This window comes from Nesoenas mayeri (genome assembly GCF_963082525.1).
Source record: "Nesoenas mayeri genome assembly, chromosome: 1".
NCBI classification, from domain to species: Eukaryota; Metazoa; Chordata; class Aves; order Columbiformes; family Columbidae; genus Nesoenas; species Nesoenas mayeri.
In genome coordinates, this window is record NC_137541.1 from 71232085 (window position 1) to 71251496 (window position 19412).

Here is a 19412-nt window from a genome sequence, read left to right on the forward strand (position 1 = left end):
ATCTATCTAAATATTTTAACACCCAAAACTAGTCAAAAGGCACCAGGTTCTTGCCAGCTTCAGCAGAATAAACAAGTGCAAGACTTGTAGGCACACCCTTTCATAGAGGTGACAAGAAAGTTTAGGCAAATTTTCTGGTGAAGTTTAATTTGGGGGTGAAAGGGTGGAGGCTGCTTACCTCACAAGCATGGAGTTTTCTGAAAAGATTATGTAAGGCCATGTTTTGTGATTTATCTTCTTTAGATTTTTTTTTTTTAAAGTTCATGAAAGATGTCAGTTAGGTTCAACTTTCACTATAGGGAGACTATACAGTTTCTTTCTAAAAAAATTCATAAATTAAAAAAAAAAAAAAAAAAGAAAAGAAGAAAAGCATGTGAACTCCAGTGGTCTGGATCAGTAGAAGGCAAGAAATTTGAAGCAGAAGTGTGTTAACTGGAAATACTCTAAACTCACTGTATTACACTAGCTGATATCCTTTCTGTCTGTTGGCATAGCTGCCTTACCTTTTATTATTCATCCTTACGTCCGCCAAATGTGATGGCAGTGCTGGTGAAGGAGAATGAGGCAAGAATTTCAAGTGCTGTCTGGCCTCACTTGGCCTTTTTTTTTTATCTGTTCAGCTGCAGCTTTGGAAGTCAGTGGTGATGTGTTTCTGTTGTGAGCTGCTAAATGTGCTGGGTTTGGGTCTATCCAAACTGAACTTAGAGTTGTCAAGAAAGCAGAGGAAATGTGGAAGCTGACCCTGAATCTTCAACATAGGGACAATTTGAATTTATTGGTCAAACTTACGAAGTCATACAAGTTACAACCAACTTACATGATTGCCATTACAACAAACCATCGGGACTAAGTGTCTATATCAGATTAAAAGTGTTGGTGGGGCAACTGAACCTGGGTGTCTCCTTACTTTATGATAATATTTTGGCTGTCTTCTTTAGCTGAGCAGTAGTTTGATGTGGTGCATCCATAACAAATAAAACTGCTCACGTTGGATCAGATTAAATGCTCCTCTGTGGGTTGTTTTTCTTTCCTTTGTAGAGCCTCACTGTTGTGACAAGTCCAGTTCCCAATCAGAACCTAGATATGCAGCCTTATGACCTGAGCATTGACATTTACAGCCGCTATATCTACTGGACCTGCGAAGCTACTAATGTGATCAATGTGACACGCCTGGATGGGAGACCCATGGGAGTGGTGCTCAAAGGAGATCAAGATAGGCCCAGGGCCATTGTGGTGAATCCAGAGAAAGGGTATGTAGCTGAAAGAGCAATATATGGAAATTCAGGCTGAAGGTCTTGAGAATCAAATGGTTTTCTTGCTGCTGGTTGGTTTCTGTTTGTCAGAATAAAAACAATCTTTGACATTTGTTAACATGTCTTGGTCATATAGCAAAAATGTGGAAAAATCAAATATTTTTTTTTTGTCTGATCATTCCTATTCCAGATACATGTATTTCACCAACCTACAGGAAAGGTCTCCTAAAATTGAGAGAGCGGCATTGGATGGAACTGAACGAGAGGTCCTTTTTTTCAGTGGTTTGAGCAAGCCCATAGCCTTAGCTATTGACAGCCAGCTAGGCAAGTTGTTCTGGGCTGATTCAGACCTGCGAAGAATTGAAAGCAGTGACCTTTCAGGTAGAGTAGCACTTTAATTCAGTGATTCATTTGTGTGGTGTGGGTGTGGGGGAATGCAGAGAAAGGTATCTTCTTTTCCTTCCTACTATAAACAGTCTGTACTGTGATTCTAATCGCTCCCTAAATTCCCAGCCAGGGAATGTGCATGATTCATGCTGCGTGCCTTTACAGTCTCATGCCTTTATCTATGATTTGCACTATTAATTGTTACACATGCTATTTACTTCAGTTTCTCACTGCAGGACCTTCGTGTGGTTTCCCAAAGTCAGCTCACAAATAAATTGCAGCACTTTTGGAAAGGGGAGTGGGAGGGTTGTTTTTAAAGGCATTGCATTTGGTGCAGTTGTCTGTCAATCAAGAGGAAAGTTTCCTGGTATGGGAAAAAAATGTTTTCTGCAGAGTTAAAGCAGCGAGTGTGCAGGTCACTTATGTACCTGTCATTTAGGGTGTAATGATGTGAGAAGGATAGAGAAGATCTAACATCTCCCTGTTCTCAAAACGGAAAAAAACCTCCCTCTTCCAGCTATGGAATTCTTTGCCTGCTCCCTAAGCTTGGTTTGCTGCTTGTCTGACCTCCTCTTTGTATTGATTCAACTGACTTAACCACATAAGCAAAACAATAGCTTAACAACAATATACAGAAAAACAGAAATAGAGAACAGTGTTCTGTTGGTTTGGAAAGCTGAATTGGTTCAGCGAGGCTCCAGCAAGCAACCGGAACTGGAGCAAGAGAAGAGGCAAAATCACACAGTGAGATTGAGTGACACTGAGGTGTATCTTATTTACCAGCCAGATCCAGCAAGCTGCTGGATCAGCTCAGCTGTACCATGTGGCTTTGGTACTAATTTGTTGTGACAGGAGCTGGGCTGGATGTTGCAGATGGGAGTGTCATCTCTGCTAGGTGATGTGGTACATCCCCCCCCTCGCTCTGCTATTAGTGTAGGGCAGACGTAGAATTTCTCCTTCCTCTGCAGTTAGTCCATCCCCAGTTTGAATAGTGTGTGTCCTTGTACTTCAGCTGAGTGTTACTCTACTGTCAGTAGCATAAGTACACGTGTAAGGAAATAAGGACACACTTTGCAGTCTTTGAGCAAGTTTGAAAATGAGAGTATAATATTTTGCAGTAATGTCTCTCACTGATGACATGAAATCTGCATTCAAAGCAGCAGCATGTAATCCCACTGAACCAGTGTGATCTTCAGACTTTTATTAAGCTGTTAGAATAAGCTTTTGTTTTGGAAAACATTTTAGTTTTACTACATGATTGGAATTGAGGATCGGCAAGATAGTAATTTTTTTCAGTGATTAACATAGTGTGTCACTGAAAGATTCAGGGTCACTAACGAACTGCGATATCCCAGCTCTTTACTATTTTAAAACATAGGACATAAGCTGAGTTGAGTTAGTGAATTGTTTTTTAAAAGAAAGTGGTGTGGTGTATCCCGGTATGTTCTTGGTTATCCCGGATCTAAGGTCTACATGAGTAAAATAATGGGCAGCAGCAGAATATATGTGCTTTGCTTCTCTCTATATGTCTGTTAACTGCCAGAAATTAGGACACTAGAGGATGAGATGGATCTAAATTCTAATCTAGTCTGGTTTTAATAATTTTGTGGTTTTTTTAAAGATGTGGCTGTTGGATCACCGATGTTGTGTACTAAAAGCTCACCATATTTGCAAAGAACATGTAAAAAAATAATTGCAAAACCTCTCTTGCTTTTTGGCATTTACACCGCAAAATAGATTGCTATAATCACCACAATAAATTGCTAACTGCTGCGATGCATTCCTGTGCTTAGGAATGCTGATTAATAGGCTCTTTTGACCAGCAGAGTAATTTTTCTGCGTGTTAACTTCTTAAAAACATGCACAATCTCTTGCTCTGACTCTGTACGTGCCAGTAACCGTAAAAAGGAGGAGAGCTAGAATGCCTTTTATGTGCTGCAGTCTTTTTCTTCCTCCCTGTGCTTCAGGCATGCAATTGGGACTCGGCTGTGTTGCCTAAATGGGAGATCCTATTGAAGCCAACCAGATTTTTCACATGATTAAGGGGTTGTTTATGAAAAGATGACTGGAATTAGCTCCCCACCATGGAAACTATTTGGAAATTAGTTCTTCTATTCCAGAATAATTAGTGTGATTTGGAAACGTCTAATGATTCTGGAATTAAGTAATTTTGATTTGGAAACAGAAAAAGCTACGGGTGTGTCCTGATTTTTGTATTTATTTGGTTGGTTTAAAGTCTTTTTGTAAAGATATTGCTGGAAAGAGAATGGTGATGCCAGGAGAGAAAGCTTCTCTTAATCACTTTTCCCTTTCATCTGACATTCCCAATAAAGGGGGCTAGCACCCTGATGAGCCACCTTCAGATTTTATTGTTGGTTTATGGAAGGAGGGCTTTCAGTGTCTCTGTTTAGTCAGAAATAGTCAGTTACACTTGGTCACAACTATTAAAAAGAAAGATTAAGATATTAAGGGAGTGAAAATTTTAAGCTTCAGAGCTTTAGGAGCATACTGCAAAAATGCCATGCTGATTGACATGGGCATGGCAGAACAGGGCATGTACAGACTCCGTCTGGGTAGGTCAAGGTCTTAGTTTTAACTATATTCCTTACTGTTATCTTTGCATTTTCCTCTGTTCTCAGCTTAGCTTTTCTTCTTCTTGAGATGCAGGTTGCTGTTTCTTACCTTTATACAGTGACTCATGTTCATGGGGGTTAATAGACGGTTGAAGTTATTTCATTTGACTTACATCACTCAGTCTATTAATTTCTACATCAGTCTGGGTATAGTTTTCTTCAGAATCCATCAGCGTATTTGCTTAATCAGATCATTGCTGGTGTTGTTCCAAAGTGGTGGGAGAGAGCCTGGTCTAACTGAGGATTAGTATTTGAATTTTCATGTTCTGCTTTAGACGTTACCACTTGCTAAATGTTTGTAAGGCTACTTAACTTTTGAGCTCTGTATGCATTTAGTGAAAAGAAAAGAAATATGTTTTTCACAGCTGAAGTTGTTTATATGTCATCAGCACTGATATACTGTTGACTAAATTCTCAACAAGCCAAAAACTTATTTTTGCTGCTAATCAAAGCAGAAGAATAGAACCTGCTCAAATTATAAAATATATGCATCTTTTCTGTGGTATGCAGTTGTACTAGTACATTTTTACAGGACAAAATATAAAAACCTATTGGAAGTTGTTTTGTGGATGAACTTATGCAAAGCTACTGTAGCAAAAGTGAAGAATAAGCATAACGGTGAGCCCAGATATCTGAAATACCAAATTTTCAAGCTGTGGCCTAATTTTAGACTATGTAATATGGTTTCAGCATTTACAAATTGAAACAGATTCCCTATGTTTGTGAGTAATTTTATGCTCAGGCTGATAAACCTCAATCAGTATTTGAGTGTTAATGACCATGTTGTGTCATGTAAAATTTAAAAAGTGTGGATTAAACCTCACTTTTAAGCTCTCAGGTTTTTGAATAACATACACGGTGTTTCAAAAAGATGGACCCGATTTCAAAGCAAAATAATTTCAAATTGGGTCTGTCTTCTGAAGCACCCTTTATTTTCCTTCTGTGTATGAGTTACAAAGTCTACACTGTCTTTGGACAGTCTTTAAATACCTGTGGACTGTCTTCTGTTTATGTGGTGTGTTAACCATGAAGCGTGGTGATTTCTCTTGACTGTATTTGATGCCAGGTAATCTAGCATAGAAGCCAACAAATGCTCTTGAGAGGTGTCAGGCTAAAAGCCTCTTGGCTTTTAGCTGTGATTGCTAAAGGAACTGAGGAAAGTAAGTGTTCGCTAGGAAGAAAGGTGCGTTCCCGATTTAGCGTGAAAACCTTAGTGAAGATAATGTAGTTGAAACAAAAGTGTGAGGAAGTCAGAAGTCAAGTGTTTACCTTAATCTTATAATTCATGTGAAAAGTACTAACTAACTTGTTTTGACTTGGATTTTATCTTGTATTAGTTAACTCAAGCTACTAATCCATGTTCTTATTGCCTGTTGTATGCCAAGACAAAGCAGGCAATCTCTCAAAAAAAGGGTAGAAGAATGAAAAGAATTACCAGTTCTCAATAAAACACTAGATAGGCTCATGACAGCTGAGCCCCCAACTCCAGATGCTTCTTCAATACAGGAAATGTATTGGAAACACAAAACCTGTATTGATGAAAGTAGAAAAAACTTGTGGTTGTGTGTCCGTAAAATGCAGTCTTGTATCAGATGATCCAGGATTGCTTGTGTTTTTACCTGATAATATAAAAGTCATGGAAAATAATGATGTGAGTAGTGTAGAAGATGTTCGTGGTAGCTCAAGTAAAATCACCTTAGATACTGAACCACTCTTTCGCTTCTGCAGGTGCTAACCGGATTGTTTTGGAAGACTCTAACATCTTGCAGCCCGTGGGACTAACTGTATTTGAAAACTGGCTGTATTGGATTGACAGGCAACAACAGATGATTGAAAAGATTGATATGACTGGTCGAGAAGGACGTACGAAGGTCCAAGCTCGCATTGCACAGCTCAGTGACATCCATGCTGTGAAGCAGCTCAACATTCAGGAATACAGTAAGTGCAGTCCCTGCTTGCAAGTGCAAACAGTGCCTGTGGGGCTGTAGGCAAGGAGTGACCACAGAGACATGAGCCTGCTTTGCCTTGTCACTGATCAACATCAGTGCAGATCCAAGGGGCCGGAAGTTGGTATCGTTTTGTGTCTGTACATCACCAGGGGGTGTTTAAGTTTGTTTCCTTCAGGCAGTTGGCAATGGGCTGGAAATCTATCACAAACCCAGCATCATGTGTTATCGCTGATGACAACTTTAGTGGTAGTCCCGTACAGGCACCTGGCACTTGACTGTTTGTAGGCAGAGTGGAAATGCCCTCTTATCCCTAGTAGAGAATTTTCTGGATTACAGCTGTGACACGCTAGTGAAGCGTTATTAGGTGTTTACTCCATTTAGACACACACAGTTCTCAGGGGCTGTTACTGACAGTGTTTCAATAGACTGCCTGCCTTGAAGGCAAAGTGAACAATTTTTGTTGGTGACAATTTGTATTGAAAGTAAATGACAGAAGAGCAACATTGCATTGCACAAAGGAGTTGTGTATTAAATAAAAATTTATGTTGAACATGGCTTTCTGGTTTTGTGGTTTTCTGTTTACCAGGATATAGCCTTCCCCCCTACACTTGCTTGAAACGATGGGAGTTTGATGGTTAAAGCTGTGGAGCTGCCATCATCCTGGAGGAAATAGGCCGAATTAATAGGCTGTGGTGCATGCCTTGGAGAAACATGTAGAAAAATGTCTGGGGATGTTTAATTAAAGCATCAGTGCAGACTACTACTAGTTTTGTTTGCTATTAATCTCAGTACATCTGTCAGGAGTTCCAAGAGAAGTATGTTGTCCTTATTAAACATTAAAATGAAGAGACATATTTATCTAGAGCACGTTAATTTGAGTTTCAGAGACAGCGTGGAAGCTTCAGAATTCATAAATTAGAAAAGTTTACTTTTTTTAATGGTGTTTGGTAGAGAAAATGAGGTGTGGAATCCAAGGCATCTTTTTGTATTACTAATGCTGCTATTTTTGCTGCAGAACTAATTTTACCTCACACAAGAAGCCAAATGCTTTTAGAGCTGTTTACTGTATTAGTAGACCCCATGGCATGATTCTTACAATGGTTCAGATCACAGACAATTATTGATGTGCGTGATAATTATTGATGCGTGCAAAGGGAAAAAAATGCACACAACAAAATACAACTTTTTCAGAGTTGTTTTTAGTAGTGCTCTCCTCAGGGGGAAGGAAGTAATGGAGTCCCGTGAGACCTTAGAAATCACTGAATGGTCAGAAAAGATTTCTTTTCAGAACCTGTCTTTCTTATTTTTAAAATCGCAGGACAACATCCTTGTTCTCAAGATAACGGTGGCTGCTCGCACATTTGCATTGTGAAGGGTGATGGCACCACGCGCTGCTCTTGCCCCGTCCACCTTGTTCTGCTGCAGGATGAGCTGTCCTGCGGAGGTAAGTCCTTTCTGTGCTCTGTGTGCGTTGTCTCTCTGGTTTTGGGGGTGGCTTCTGAGCAGCAAGAATGTGACAGTGGACCAGGTGCTGTTATGGGCTTTTACATGCTTCCACCCCCAGCTAAATCTGCAAGTATTGAGAAAGAGTAAGAGAAGAGTAAAAATTCACTAGTTGACTGTTGAATAAGGATTTCTGTTCACCCTTTCTACTTAAGACTACTGAATTATTTCAACTTGATTTTTTATTTGTATAATTCTTTTAAAAAGTTTTTCCTATTACTCTGTATGTTCTCCTTCTTCAAATAATGGTAGATGCTCACATTCTGACATATTACACCATGTCTGTGCCATTTAATGCACTGTCCTCCTTAAACTCACCCTGTGCGTGTCTTTCTGAACTGCAATCCCAGAAGGGTGAGTTGCCTCCTCTGTGGTGCTATGACCACTGTTGCCTACGCCCTGGTGTCTCCAAGGGTGGGGTGGAACTGGGGGAGAGGAGAAGCACTTTGGTGCGTGGGTCTCTTTGTGCCACCGTACTGAATGGATTTATTATGCAATCTTCTTGCCATCAAGGCGACATGTGGTCTCACAATGGAACAAGAGCTAACATAATCCAGATATTTTCTCAGAGCAAGTTTAATACTAGGCCAAAAAGTTGGGGGGAAGGAAAGGGGGTTTAAAAAAGAGGAAAGAAATCCACACTTGCTTACTGCATGAGATTAACAGTTACTGTAGTAAATGTTAAATAACAGCTAACAGCTGTGTTGAGATAGCACAACTTGACTAGATGGAGCAGTTTTTTGTCTTTTTAGAAGAATTTTGAACAGAGCAGTCAAGGGCACATAACTAGACATTGAGTCACAGTGCATCAATCTGCAGCACATTACATGCTTTTAACGTTTTCTATACAATGACTGTTGAACATTAAAAAGTGAGCCATCGGTCATGTGTACAGTGCTGTAAAAAAGTGTGTTGACTTTAAATGAAAACTTTTGAAGACCTCCTAAGAGAAGAGTGTAAGAAGCTGAAACGGGAAGGTAAGAAAGTAATTGTGTTTTGGATGTGCATGTTTCTCTGTTCCTCTTATTCTTTGTCTAATGAGCCTCCACCAGCTTGAGCCTGCACCAGTCACCTGGGGCTCAAGATCTGCACAAGTGACTGCAGAGGCAGTGGCAGTGGAAATTACCTTATGACGTGGCAGGTTTATCAGCCGCTTGATAAATTAAAGCAACTGAGCTCTTCTTGTCCTTACCTGTCCTGATCTGCTGTTTGTTCACCTGGAATGTTAATTTTTGTTTGTTTGCTTGTTTTTTTTTTTTTTTTAAAGAACCACCAACGTGCTCACCTCAGCAGTTCACCTGTTTCACAGGTGAGATTGACTGCATCCCAGTGGCCTGGCGCTGTGATGGTTTCACTGAATGTGAAGACCACAGTGATGAAAAGAACTGCCCAGTGTGCTCAGACACCCAGTTCCAGTGTGAAAGTGGACAGTGCATAGAAAGTGCCCTTAGGTGCAATGGAGAAGCAAATTGCCAGGACAACTCAGATGAGAAGAACTGTGAAGGTACAGAGACTCTTTCAGAGTGTGATGAAAATAAAACTGTCATGGGGACACTACGATAGATACCAAACTTATTGCTGAGTAGGATTTTGAAGGATCTGAGGTTTGGCTAGTTTTTAAACTGATCTGTTGAATGGGAAATTATTTCACAACTCTGCACTTTTATTTCTCAACCTGTGAGACAGAAATAACACTGATCTCTTGCACAGTGATTTTAAGCTCTGTTTGTGAAAAGTACCATTAAAAAGACGATATATTTTTACCTTTTAAAAAATCTGGTAACTTGGAGTGTATTACCAAGTGGAGCAAATCCTAGTTTTTTGTGTACCTTGTCTCAAGTAAAGATCTTGGGATTCTTATAATACCTGAACAAAATTAATTTAAGCTTTTATGAGTGACAGACAGGTGAGATTCCTGGAGACCTACTCTTCCTATAGAGCACATCAAAAGAGAGTATTTAAGCCATTGTTACAGAGGGAGGTGCTATTGCCAACATAATGAGAATTAGTTTTTTAATAATTTTTGAATGGACAGGTTATGCTGGTGGAATCTGAACTATCCCACTACTGTACAATGTAAAACATGAGCAAGCTCCCCCTTTCCCCACTGCGCAAGTAGTGAGGAGTTGTAGGGGCAACCTGTGAGCGTGAAAGGATGCCTCTTCTCCATATCCTTGCAGTACATTTTCCTTCTTTGAAAAGACTGTCTAAGGGTCTTGAATCAAGGCTGAATTTCTTTCCAAAAAATGTGCTTCAGCCTAAACAAAAATATACAGACCAATGCAGAAATTCCTGTGTGATGAAAGATATTTTAACCAGATGAGATGCTGACATGTGAAAATACGTGGTGTAAGTTAGCATCCCAGTTGCTGTCCGGCAACTGAAGGTATCAGACCAGGGGCTGTTTATCACCTTCAAAGTGACCCTGTTATTCAGAGTATTCAAGCTGATTACAGATCAGAAGAGCCTTTAGTTTAACTTAATTCAACTGAAGTCAGAAAGAATTTCTGGATTTATGAGAAACAGGAGGCAAAAAATGTGTAAACAACAGCAGCCAGCACCTTGCCTGCAGCACCTTTTTTCCCAAAGTGGTAGTTTATTTTTTGAGTGTACTGGCAAAGCTCCAGTTTTATCTTCTGTCTTTCATTGGAGTTTAAAAACATAATGTCAGGTGAAATATATTGTCCCATGATCAAGGAGTTTTCTGGTTTACAGGAAGTGCACAAGGGCATTGAGAAACCACATTTATTTTTCTTAAACAATTTTATCATCATGGTTTGGCAGATTTATTTTTAATAACTTAATTCTTCTCTCTTGTATTACAGTAAATGCTTAGAGTTGTCTATTCTTACAGTAATTTTGCAATACCCATGTCCTGGCATAAGTGCCTGTGTTCTAAGTGAACTTCTGCTTCTGGGTTATTTTTAGTCAAGGTGACTTTATCTTGTAGCGTTCTTACTGTAAATAAGCAGGCAGTAAGGACCAGGTACACCTCTGTGCAAACCCTCAAAAGAAAACTGAATCTCTTTTACTGCATGGTTGGCATTAAGGACTTTTGTATGCCACCAGCTACCTCAAGAAATGAATCTAGAGGCAGGCTAAGCTCTCCCAAGATACTCCTGATTGTATACTTTGTTGTCTTGGGGTGTTAAATAATTTTAAAGAGTAGAAGTTTTTGATACTGACTTCTGGTGTGTGTGTGTGGGGGGGTTCTCTTTCCAGTGCTTTGTTTAAACGATCAGTTCCGCTGTGCCAGCGGTCAGTGCATTGGGAAAAGCAAGAAGTGTGACCACAACCTGGACTGCAGTGACAGCTCAGATGAGCAAGGATGCTGTGAGTATAAAACCTGAGACTAGATTGCAGTATCAAAAATTTGTTTCTTACCTTTTTTATGACTTAGATTTTTATTCTACCAACCAGACTGAATTAATTGTTCACAAAATGGATGCTCTTGTTCATAACTGTTGTGATGCCAGTAATGCAAAATGTGGTGGAAGAGGAATAACAAAAATAACTAGTATTCGGAACAAGTAGTATCTGAGGCAAAACAGGATAGTAATTTTTCCACTTATAATTTTAAATGTTTGAAAGAAATAAAAGGTTTGTTTTACTATAACTTGTTAGTATGCTGCGATGGTGCAGTACAAGAAATCTCTCTAGCAGCATGAGCCTTTTATATATAAGCACTCTGCTTCATGGTTTTCTGATCCGGAGAATTAATAGCAGGTGCTTTTAGAATCAGAGGAGCACTCTGTTTACAGAATAAACCTTCTAAAATTTCCTTTGTATCTTGAAAAGATGTAATTCTGAGCTTGATTTATGGTTTGTAACATGTGATATCCCCTACCTTGAAATCTCCAGGGCTCTGCAAGAAAATCACTGCCTTTAAAATTCCAACTGGAAAGTTCATTTTCACCATTGGTGCTTTAAAATAAATTGCAAACAGAATCATAGAATGGTTTGGTTTGGAAGGAACCTTAAAGACATCTAAGTCTACCCCCCTTTCCATGGGCAGGGACACCTTCCACTAGACCAGGTTGCTGAAAGCCTCATCCAACCTGGCCTTGAACATTTCCAGGAATGGGGCATCCACAGCTTCTCTGGGCAGCCTGTTCCAGTGTCTCACCACCGTCATAATGATATAATTTCTTCCTTATATCTAAACCAAATCTACCCTCTCTCAGTTTAAATCCATTACCCCTTATCCTGTTACTACATGCCCTTGTAAAAACTCCAATTCCAGCTTTCTTGTAGGGCCCCTTTAGGTACTGAAAGGTCTTTATAAGGTCTTCCCAGAGCCTTCCCTTCTCCAGGCTGAGCAACTCAACTCTTTTAGCCTGTCTTTGTAGGAGAGGTGCTCCATCCCCTGATCATCTTCATGGCCCTCCTCTGGACTTGTTCCAACAGGTCTCTGTCCTTCTTATATTGGGGTACTCAGAGCTGGACGCAGGACTCCAGGTGCAGTTTCATGAGAGCAGAGGGGCAGAATCGTCTCCCTTGACCTACCCATCACATTTCTTTTGATGCAGACCAGGATACGATTGGCCTTCCGATCTGCAAGCTCACATTGCTGGCTTATGTTGAGCTTCAACCAATACCCCCAAGTCCTTCTCCTCAGGACTGCCCTCAATTCATTCTCTGCCCAGCCTGTATCTGTACTTGCAATTGCCCCAACCTACACGCATGGCTTTGCTCTTGGCCTTGTTGAACTTCATGGTGTTTGCATGGACCCACCTCTCAAGCCTATCAAGGTCCCTCTGGATGGCATCCCTTCCCTCCAGTGTGCTGACCACACCACAGAGCTTGGTGTTGTTGGCAAACTTGCTGGGGATACACTCAGTTTCACTGTCTATATCCCTGACAAAGATGTTGAACAGCACCGGTCCCAATACTGACGCCCAAGGAACCCCACGTGTCACTGGTCTCTACTTGGCCATTGAGCCACTGACTGCAACTCTCTGAGTGTGACCGTCCAGCCTATTCCTTATCTACTCAGTGGTCTACCTGTCAGATCCATATCTCTGATTTAGGGACAAGGTCATCTTGTTGGGACAGCGTCAAATGCTTTGCACAAGTCTGGGTAGGGACATCTCTTCTCGTGTTAGAGATCCATGTATCATGGTTGACACACACATAACTTGAAAATGCAAAGCCATAGTTGGATCCTTGATCTTAAGAAGGAATAATAGGAGATGTTCTGTCATGCTACGAAGTTATTAGTGATATTATCACAGACATGTGCAGTTATCTTTACTATAGTTCATATATTTTCTGGCTTTGTAACAGAGGATGGAAGATTAGCCCACCCAGAGTAAGATTGCAGTTGTCACTGTCCCTCTTCCAGTATGATCAGAAGTCTGTTTACTTATCTCTGTAGACTGTGACAAGCTGGTTAAAGTGTGGGTTTGGTGTTCAGGGAGAAGAAAACGTGTTGAGGAAAAGACTTTCAGTAATGGATAAGATGTAAAACACTGACTGGAACAGGAAAATACTTTAAAGTCTCCTTTTCTTGTCAAATTCATGAAGCGCAGGCAGGGGGTTGTCAGTTATTCCCAGAAATGTCATTGCTTAGAATTGGTATTGTAGGGGAAGCCACTCATTTTGACTGTTGAATAATCATTTCAGATACAGATTCCTCTCAAGGATGGCACCTCTAAAGCTGATGCTCAGCTTTATCTGTAACCATCAGTGTGGAGTAGGTTAGGTAGTTTAATAAATAGCAGCAAACCCAAAATTCATCACTGGTGCATCACCTCAACTGTTCAGCATAAGTGAATGTTACACAGTTGAGAAAAGGAGGTGCCAGTCTGTTACACTGGGTGATAAACTAGGTGCTTATATGATGAGGTGCAACCTGAAATGTAGTTGCCATTGTCTTTAATGACAAGCAGAAGCGTAACTGGAGTCCCCAGCACCGTACCCTCTGGAGTTATGACTGCCGGTCTTGTTCCTCCAGTTCAAGGATAGCACTGCCTGTCAGCACGAAGCAAGATCAGGACCTTGGTTCATCAAGCCCCCTGCACACGCATGTACTGTTCATTTCCTGTCATTTGTGATTCAGAAACTTCTCTGCATGTGTGGAGATCATCTTGTACGCAGATAGCCCTTACAGACACTCAGACTCTTTAAACAGACCAATCGCAGTGCCCATTTGTTCCTAACATATATTAATTTGAAAGCTGTCTGCCTACAGAAGAGGAGGTTTTTATTTTTCCTGTGTGGATGTCAGGAAAACTGAGGGTACATGAAGCTGTTGGATTAACTTACATGGTCTGATTTTTCTTTTTCCTTTCAGACACAACAGAGGAGCCTGCACCACAGCCCAACAACACAATAGGCTCCATCATTGGTGTGATCCTGACAGTTTTTGTGGTTGGAGCGATGTACTTCATCTGCCAGAGAGTGCTGTGCCCACGCATGAAGGGAGATGGGGAAACAATGACCAATGATTATGTGGTGCACGGACCAGCCTCTGTACCTCTTGGTTATGTGCCTCACCCAAGCTCTTTGTCAGGGTCTCTTCCTGGTGAGTAAATGGTGTGATTCTTGTCCTGCTCTTTGGCACCACATAGTTGTAGCTAAACATACATAGATATCTGTTCCAGGTGCATCACTCTCGGAAGCTACTGGAAACCAGGATTGTTAAGGCTAGTTGCCATCCTTAATAATAATAATGAACTGCTATTTTACCTATGCACGAGCATTTAGATACTTGGCAGAACTGTGTATCAAATAAATACAAATATAGTGGGAATTGTCGTCTTTTGCTACTAAAGAAACCTATTACAGCATCAGCAAGGTATCACAACAGTACACACTGAAGTTACACTGAGTTATAGTTGTGAGACTTTAAACATCATGTAATTATTCTTATTAGATTTGTAGACTGGGTTTGTATGCTTGTGAAACTTCTTGTGAAGTCTGCACTGACCAGCAATAACTGTGGTCTCAGCTTATTTTGTTTGATGGTGAAGTTTCCAACGCCAATCTAAGTGCATGATGTCACTTCTCTTTCAAAAGTGAGACTTAACCGCAGTGTTGTACTTCATTTATATGCATTGCTTCTGTATATACTGATTAAATATGTACTGTAACGTGTGGCTTTGGATCCAGCAGTTTCCAGTCAGAACACAGAGGTTCTGTGTGGCTGTTACAGAGTTAAAATAGTGCATGTTGCTTTTTGTAATAACCTGCTTTCATAAAGAGAGTCTTTGAACAGAATTTCCACCATTATTTCGAGCACGGGGGCAGACCTCTGCATTTCTCGCTTGGACTCTCTGCCAGGTTGCTTCAGTCCAGTAGCACAAGCTCACTTAACAGTGTGGAAATTAAAGAACAGAAACCCTCTCTTCTCCTGCACAAATTTCAGTTGCTCAGTTGAGGTAGTCAGAGTCAGTTTCATGTTTTATTCTGAGGCATAGAAATAGTGTCTGAATGCCTGTTCTCTCAAGTCTTTTCCAGCCATTCAAGTGAAAGAAATCTGTTTCTCTTCACAGAGGTCTAGTATAGCCCAGTGCCAAGTCCTCCAGTTAAGTGGCTGATACACAAACCCAACACATTTATTCCCTGACAGTCTGCATTCCAGTTGTCCATCAGGGAGCAACGAATTTGCTATTAATACCAAGAAGATTAATTTTGGTTTTAGGAGTTGTGCTTATACTGCTTTTATCCTCTACATTATTTTTTAAGCTTTTTTTTTTTCTCTGTTTGCTTCAAAGAATTTAATACTGACATACGTCTTTGTTCTTCTTCAGGGATGTCTCGAGGTAAATCTGTGATCAGCTCCCTCAGCATTATGGGAGGGAGCAGTGGGCCACCCTATGACAGGGCCCACGTCACTGGAGCTTCTTCCAGTAGTTCTTCAAGTACCAAAGGCACTTACTTTCCTCCAGTAAGTCATTCTATTATTCATAGACCTTTAACAGTTTTCAGAGAAGTGCTGGTGTCTTTGTGAAGATAATTAATTGACAGATGAATGTTTTGTTTTAGATTTCTAGCCTAATAAACATGTTGGAATATGGAGGAAGTGATTTTGAAAAGGAAGGGAGAGGAGATTGTCTTCTTCAAAAACAGTATAGGAATTTTCTATTAATTTTAAAAAGTTGTGAGAGAGGTCAGTGCCAGAAAAAGCTGTTAGATTGAATGTCAGGGGAGATGAAAAAATCCCTATAAATGCTGAGCAGCTCTGGTAGAGGGTTTTCCTTTCATTATACTCTGCCATCTGCCTCTGGAGGTATGATGGTTGATTCTGTATAGACCTTTCAAGGAACTAAAATGAAGTTTCGTGTCATGTATCTTGCCAAGTGACAGATAAATAAAAAAGTGTCTTGCGACTCCATAGCATTCCTTTAGTCACAAATGGGCAGCACACTGCACTAGATGTTCTATAAAAGTTGGTACCAGCCCTAGAGGGCTCCCTGTCTCTTTACTTCTAACATCAGTGGTGGTTGTTTTATTTATTTTTATAAGAAGCCCACCAAGCCACTATGGAGTGTTAGAGAGTTATGTGCTTGGTCAGCACAGGCTGAAATCTTCACCTGTTTGGTTTTGATTCCAAGAATCAACCCACCATGTTGTGTCTTGAAACTAATCAAAATACTGTTTGCAGAAAGAACATGCCTGTATAGGGAATCAATGCTTGACTTGGACAGCACGCTGCAAATATTATAAAGAGTATCATACTTGGGGACTGCAAGCTAGCAGGAGCAGGCATCTGCCAGTTTGCCTAGGGAAGTGGTATCCCTACTGACAATCTAGTATTGAACAGCTAGCTTCAACTTTGTTTTTCAGCACTGGGTATGTCAAAATAGCAACAGCAGTCAGTATTTTTTGAGAAAGCTTAGTAATAGCTTCTGTGGAAATAGTAACAGGCAGTGTTTCCAATGATTGTTAAAGAACTAGGGAATAAACAGGAGAAAAATTCTGTTTGTTGAGAGGAGCTATATATGGAGTTCTTAACTTAAGGTTCCTATTAAACAGTGCTAGGAAGAAATTTATAACCTGATGTTTTCCTGATTCTCCTTCATATATTTTCTTTTTTTAAACTATGGCTTTATTCTTTTTTCCCCCCCTTTAGATTTTAAACCCACCACCTTCACCAGCTACCGAACGTTCACATTATACCATGGAATTTGGTTATTCTTCAAACAGCCCATCCACTCATAGATCCTACAGGTAATAATTATTACAATAGCTTCCATTAGGATCAAAGCAGTTAGTGTAGAAAATGCAGAATAAAGACAGCCTCTGCTCCATAAGAACTGCAATCAAAGGCCCTAATTCTGCAAGCACTAAAACAGGTGCTTAAATGGGTTCACATGTATCGTGTCACTGAAGCGTGCATGTAAGTGCAGCAGTTTTTGAGGTAAATGATAAAGTGGGTTAGTGGTACACCTCTTGGGTATATTGCTTTAGGGGGAATGACAACATGCATTGCAAAATTAGCTAAATATGAACAGAAATCTAGTGCCATAATAACTCTGAGACAAAAATACTTACCTTGGAATGAACCCTGCCTTGTTTTGGGCTTCTGTCCTGAATAATTTGTTACATGATTCTCAGAAATGATAGGCAAACACCATATGGAGGAAAGCTGTCAATATAAAGGCCAGTAGGTCAGAAGTAACATTAATATTATGGCCTAGATAAAGCACAGAAATTCTAATTTGACATATTAAGGGTTAATATCTGAAAAAGGTTGCTAACGTTTTGTTTGTTTTCTCTGACTGATATTTATGGGCATGCAAGCTTTATCTCTGTTTACTTGAATAGCTCTTTTTTTTACCTTCCCTGTAAGATGCTATTTAGAGTTCATTATTTTATGACTCATTACCAAAAATAAATAAAGACAGACCTCCTACCCAAGGACATAAATGTTCGCCTCCCAAATCACTAGTAGGTCTGGTCAATGAGAAGAGAGCACTGTATTTGTCTGCTGAAAGAAATGCCTTCCTAACACAAAGCCTTTGGGGGGCTTTTGGATAATGAGGTCTCTGGGGCGAAAAGACATCTCTTCTCCATTAGCAGAAAATATGGCCTCTGTTGTGCAGAAGGTCAGACCAGATGTTTATAATGGTCGCTTGCAGCCATATGAAAAATCTTTCAAAATGATGAGTAGCTTTCTAATGAAATAAACTCAAAATTTGGCACTGGCGTGAATCACGCTGCTCACTGGTTAGCTGGTGTGACTTTGAGTATTACAAATGGTATTAGGAATATAGCACAGGGTTGAGTGTTCTTTGGAATGCTCCCCCATCCCAAAAATAAACCCTGGTATTCCTGCTTCTGATCTTTCCGTCTTTCCTAATGTTCTGACTTGAATATAGAGGAGCTGCATCCCGACCCACCCCTGGCAACTGAATTTTGGTGCTGGTAGTTGTAGCTATCAAGCACCTCCCTCTCTGATTTGTTTTCTTTAAACTATCTTGGGTTCATTTTAAAAGTTATTTTGTGGTAGCAGCCTTTGGGATTTCCATCTGAGTTACTGCTCTGGCAGTGAATGTGCCAGGTGATGTTCACTCTCCCTGTTTGGGCTCAGAAGTTAGCAGCCGTAAACTGGATGATGGAAACAGAATACCTTCTCCATATAATTGCAACATAGCTATTGTCCCCTCTATCTGTGCCCTTCCAGTCCCCCTGTCTTAGGAGCAACTTCTACCTGATCTAAGGCTATAAGGAGCGTTTTGTTGGTAGATAATTAATAATTAGTATTCCAGCGGATGCTGTAGCGCAGAGGTAAGCCTTCTGCAGGGAAGTTAGTGAGTCTGCAGTGTTGGAGGGAGGAGAGTGTGATGCTGTGTCTCTGCTGCGGAGAGTCTGACGCGCTCTCCAGTCCCACCTTTGCTTATCTGCCACTTGCTTGTTCGCGGGCACATCACCCAAAACACATAGTCATTTTATATGCTGACACTTTTCCCATAATTCTCCCCACCACAGCTACAGGCCTTACAGCTACCGGCATTTTGCACCTCCCACGACGCCCTGCAGCACGGATGTCTGCGACAGTGACTATGCGCCCAGCCGAAGGGTCACAGCAGCCACGGCCAAGGGCTACACTAGTGACTTGAACTATGATTCCGAGCCCGTCCCCCCGCCGCCCACTCCTCGCAGCCAGTACCTGTCAGCAGAGGAGAACTATGAAAGCTGCCCGCCCTCCCCCTACACGGAGCGGAGCTACTCCCACCACCTCTACCCGCCGCCACCGTCCCCCTGCACGGACTCCTCATGAGGGGTAGCCCCCCCACCCCGATATCTGCCTCCGCCGTGAAAAGTGTAAATACAAAATGTTCTATTGGGGAGGGGGGAGGGAGCTCTCAGCAAGGGAGGAGGTAGGACAGTGTACAGTTAAATGTTATTAAATGGGGTGGAGGAATACTGAAGATATTTGTACAGATGAAAGAAAAAAAAAGGATATTTATATATTTTCTTAAAACAGCAGCTGCTGCTTGTGCCATAAGAAGAAAAAATTTTTGTATAAAAGAACCCAGACATTTGTACAAAAAGTTTTTATTTTTGCAAATGGAACACAAAAACATGCCTTAATCCAGTGAAGTGACTGAGCACATAAGGGAGCGGAAGGACCGGGATGTGTTACTTGTCCAGCGAGGTGAGATGAGGGGTTTGTCAATACCAAAAATGTTTAAAGTAATTAACAATAAAGAAGTCTGTCTCAGAGCAGCATACCATAG

General features: G+C 40.8%; 1 protein-coding gene across 5 annotated transcripts in view; it reads left to right on the top strand.

The window, feature by feature from the left end:
* Nucleotides 1–18952, top strand: part of LRP6 (LDL receptor related protein 6) — a gene marked incomplete at its 3' end in the record, with an annotated part of 121893 nt that extends 102941 nt beyond the window's left edge. For 3 of the 5 annotated variants that reach the window (XM_080361353.1, XM_080361351.1, XM_080361354.1), the window contains 10 exons: nt 1039–1250; nt 1444–1634; nt 6002–6211; nt 7541–7666; nt 8993–9229; nt 10948–11058; nt 14021–14251; nt 15480–15616; nt 16802–16899; nt 18661–18952. In XM_080361353.1, the coding sequence (XP_080217479.1) occupies nt 1039–1250; nt 1444–1634; nt 6002–6211; nt 7541–7666; nt 8993–9229; nt 10948–11058; nt 14021–14251; nt 15480–15616; nt 16802–16899; nt 18661–18952 (1845 nt within the window). The remainder of the gene's footprint in view (nt 1–1038; nt 1251–1443; nt 1635–6001; nt 6212–7540; nt 7667–8992; nt 9230–10947; nt 11059–14020; nt 14252–15479; nt 15617–16801; nt 16900–18660) is intronic. The other 2 variants (XM_080361350.1, XM_080361352.1) reach the window with 2 other exon arrangements.
* Nucleotides 18953–19412: the final 460 nt, after the last annotated feature.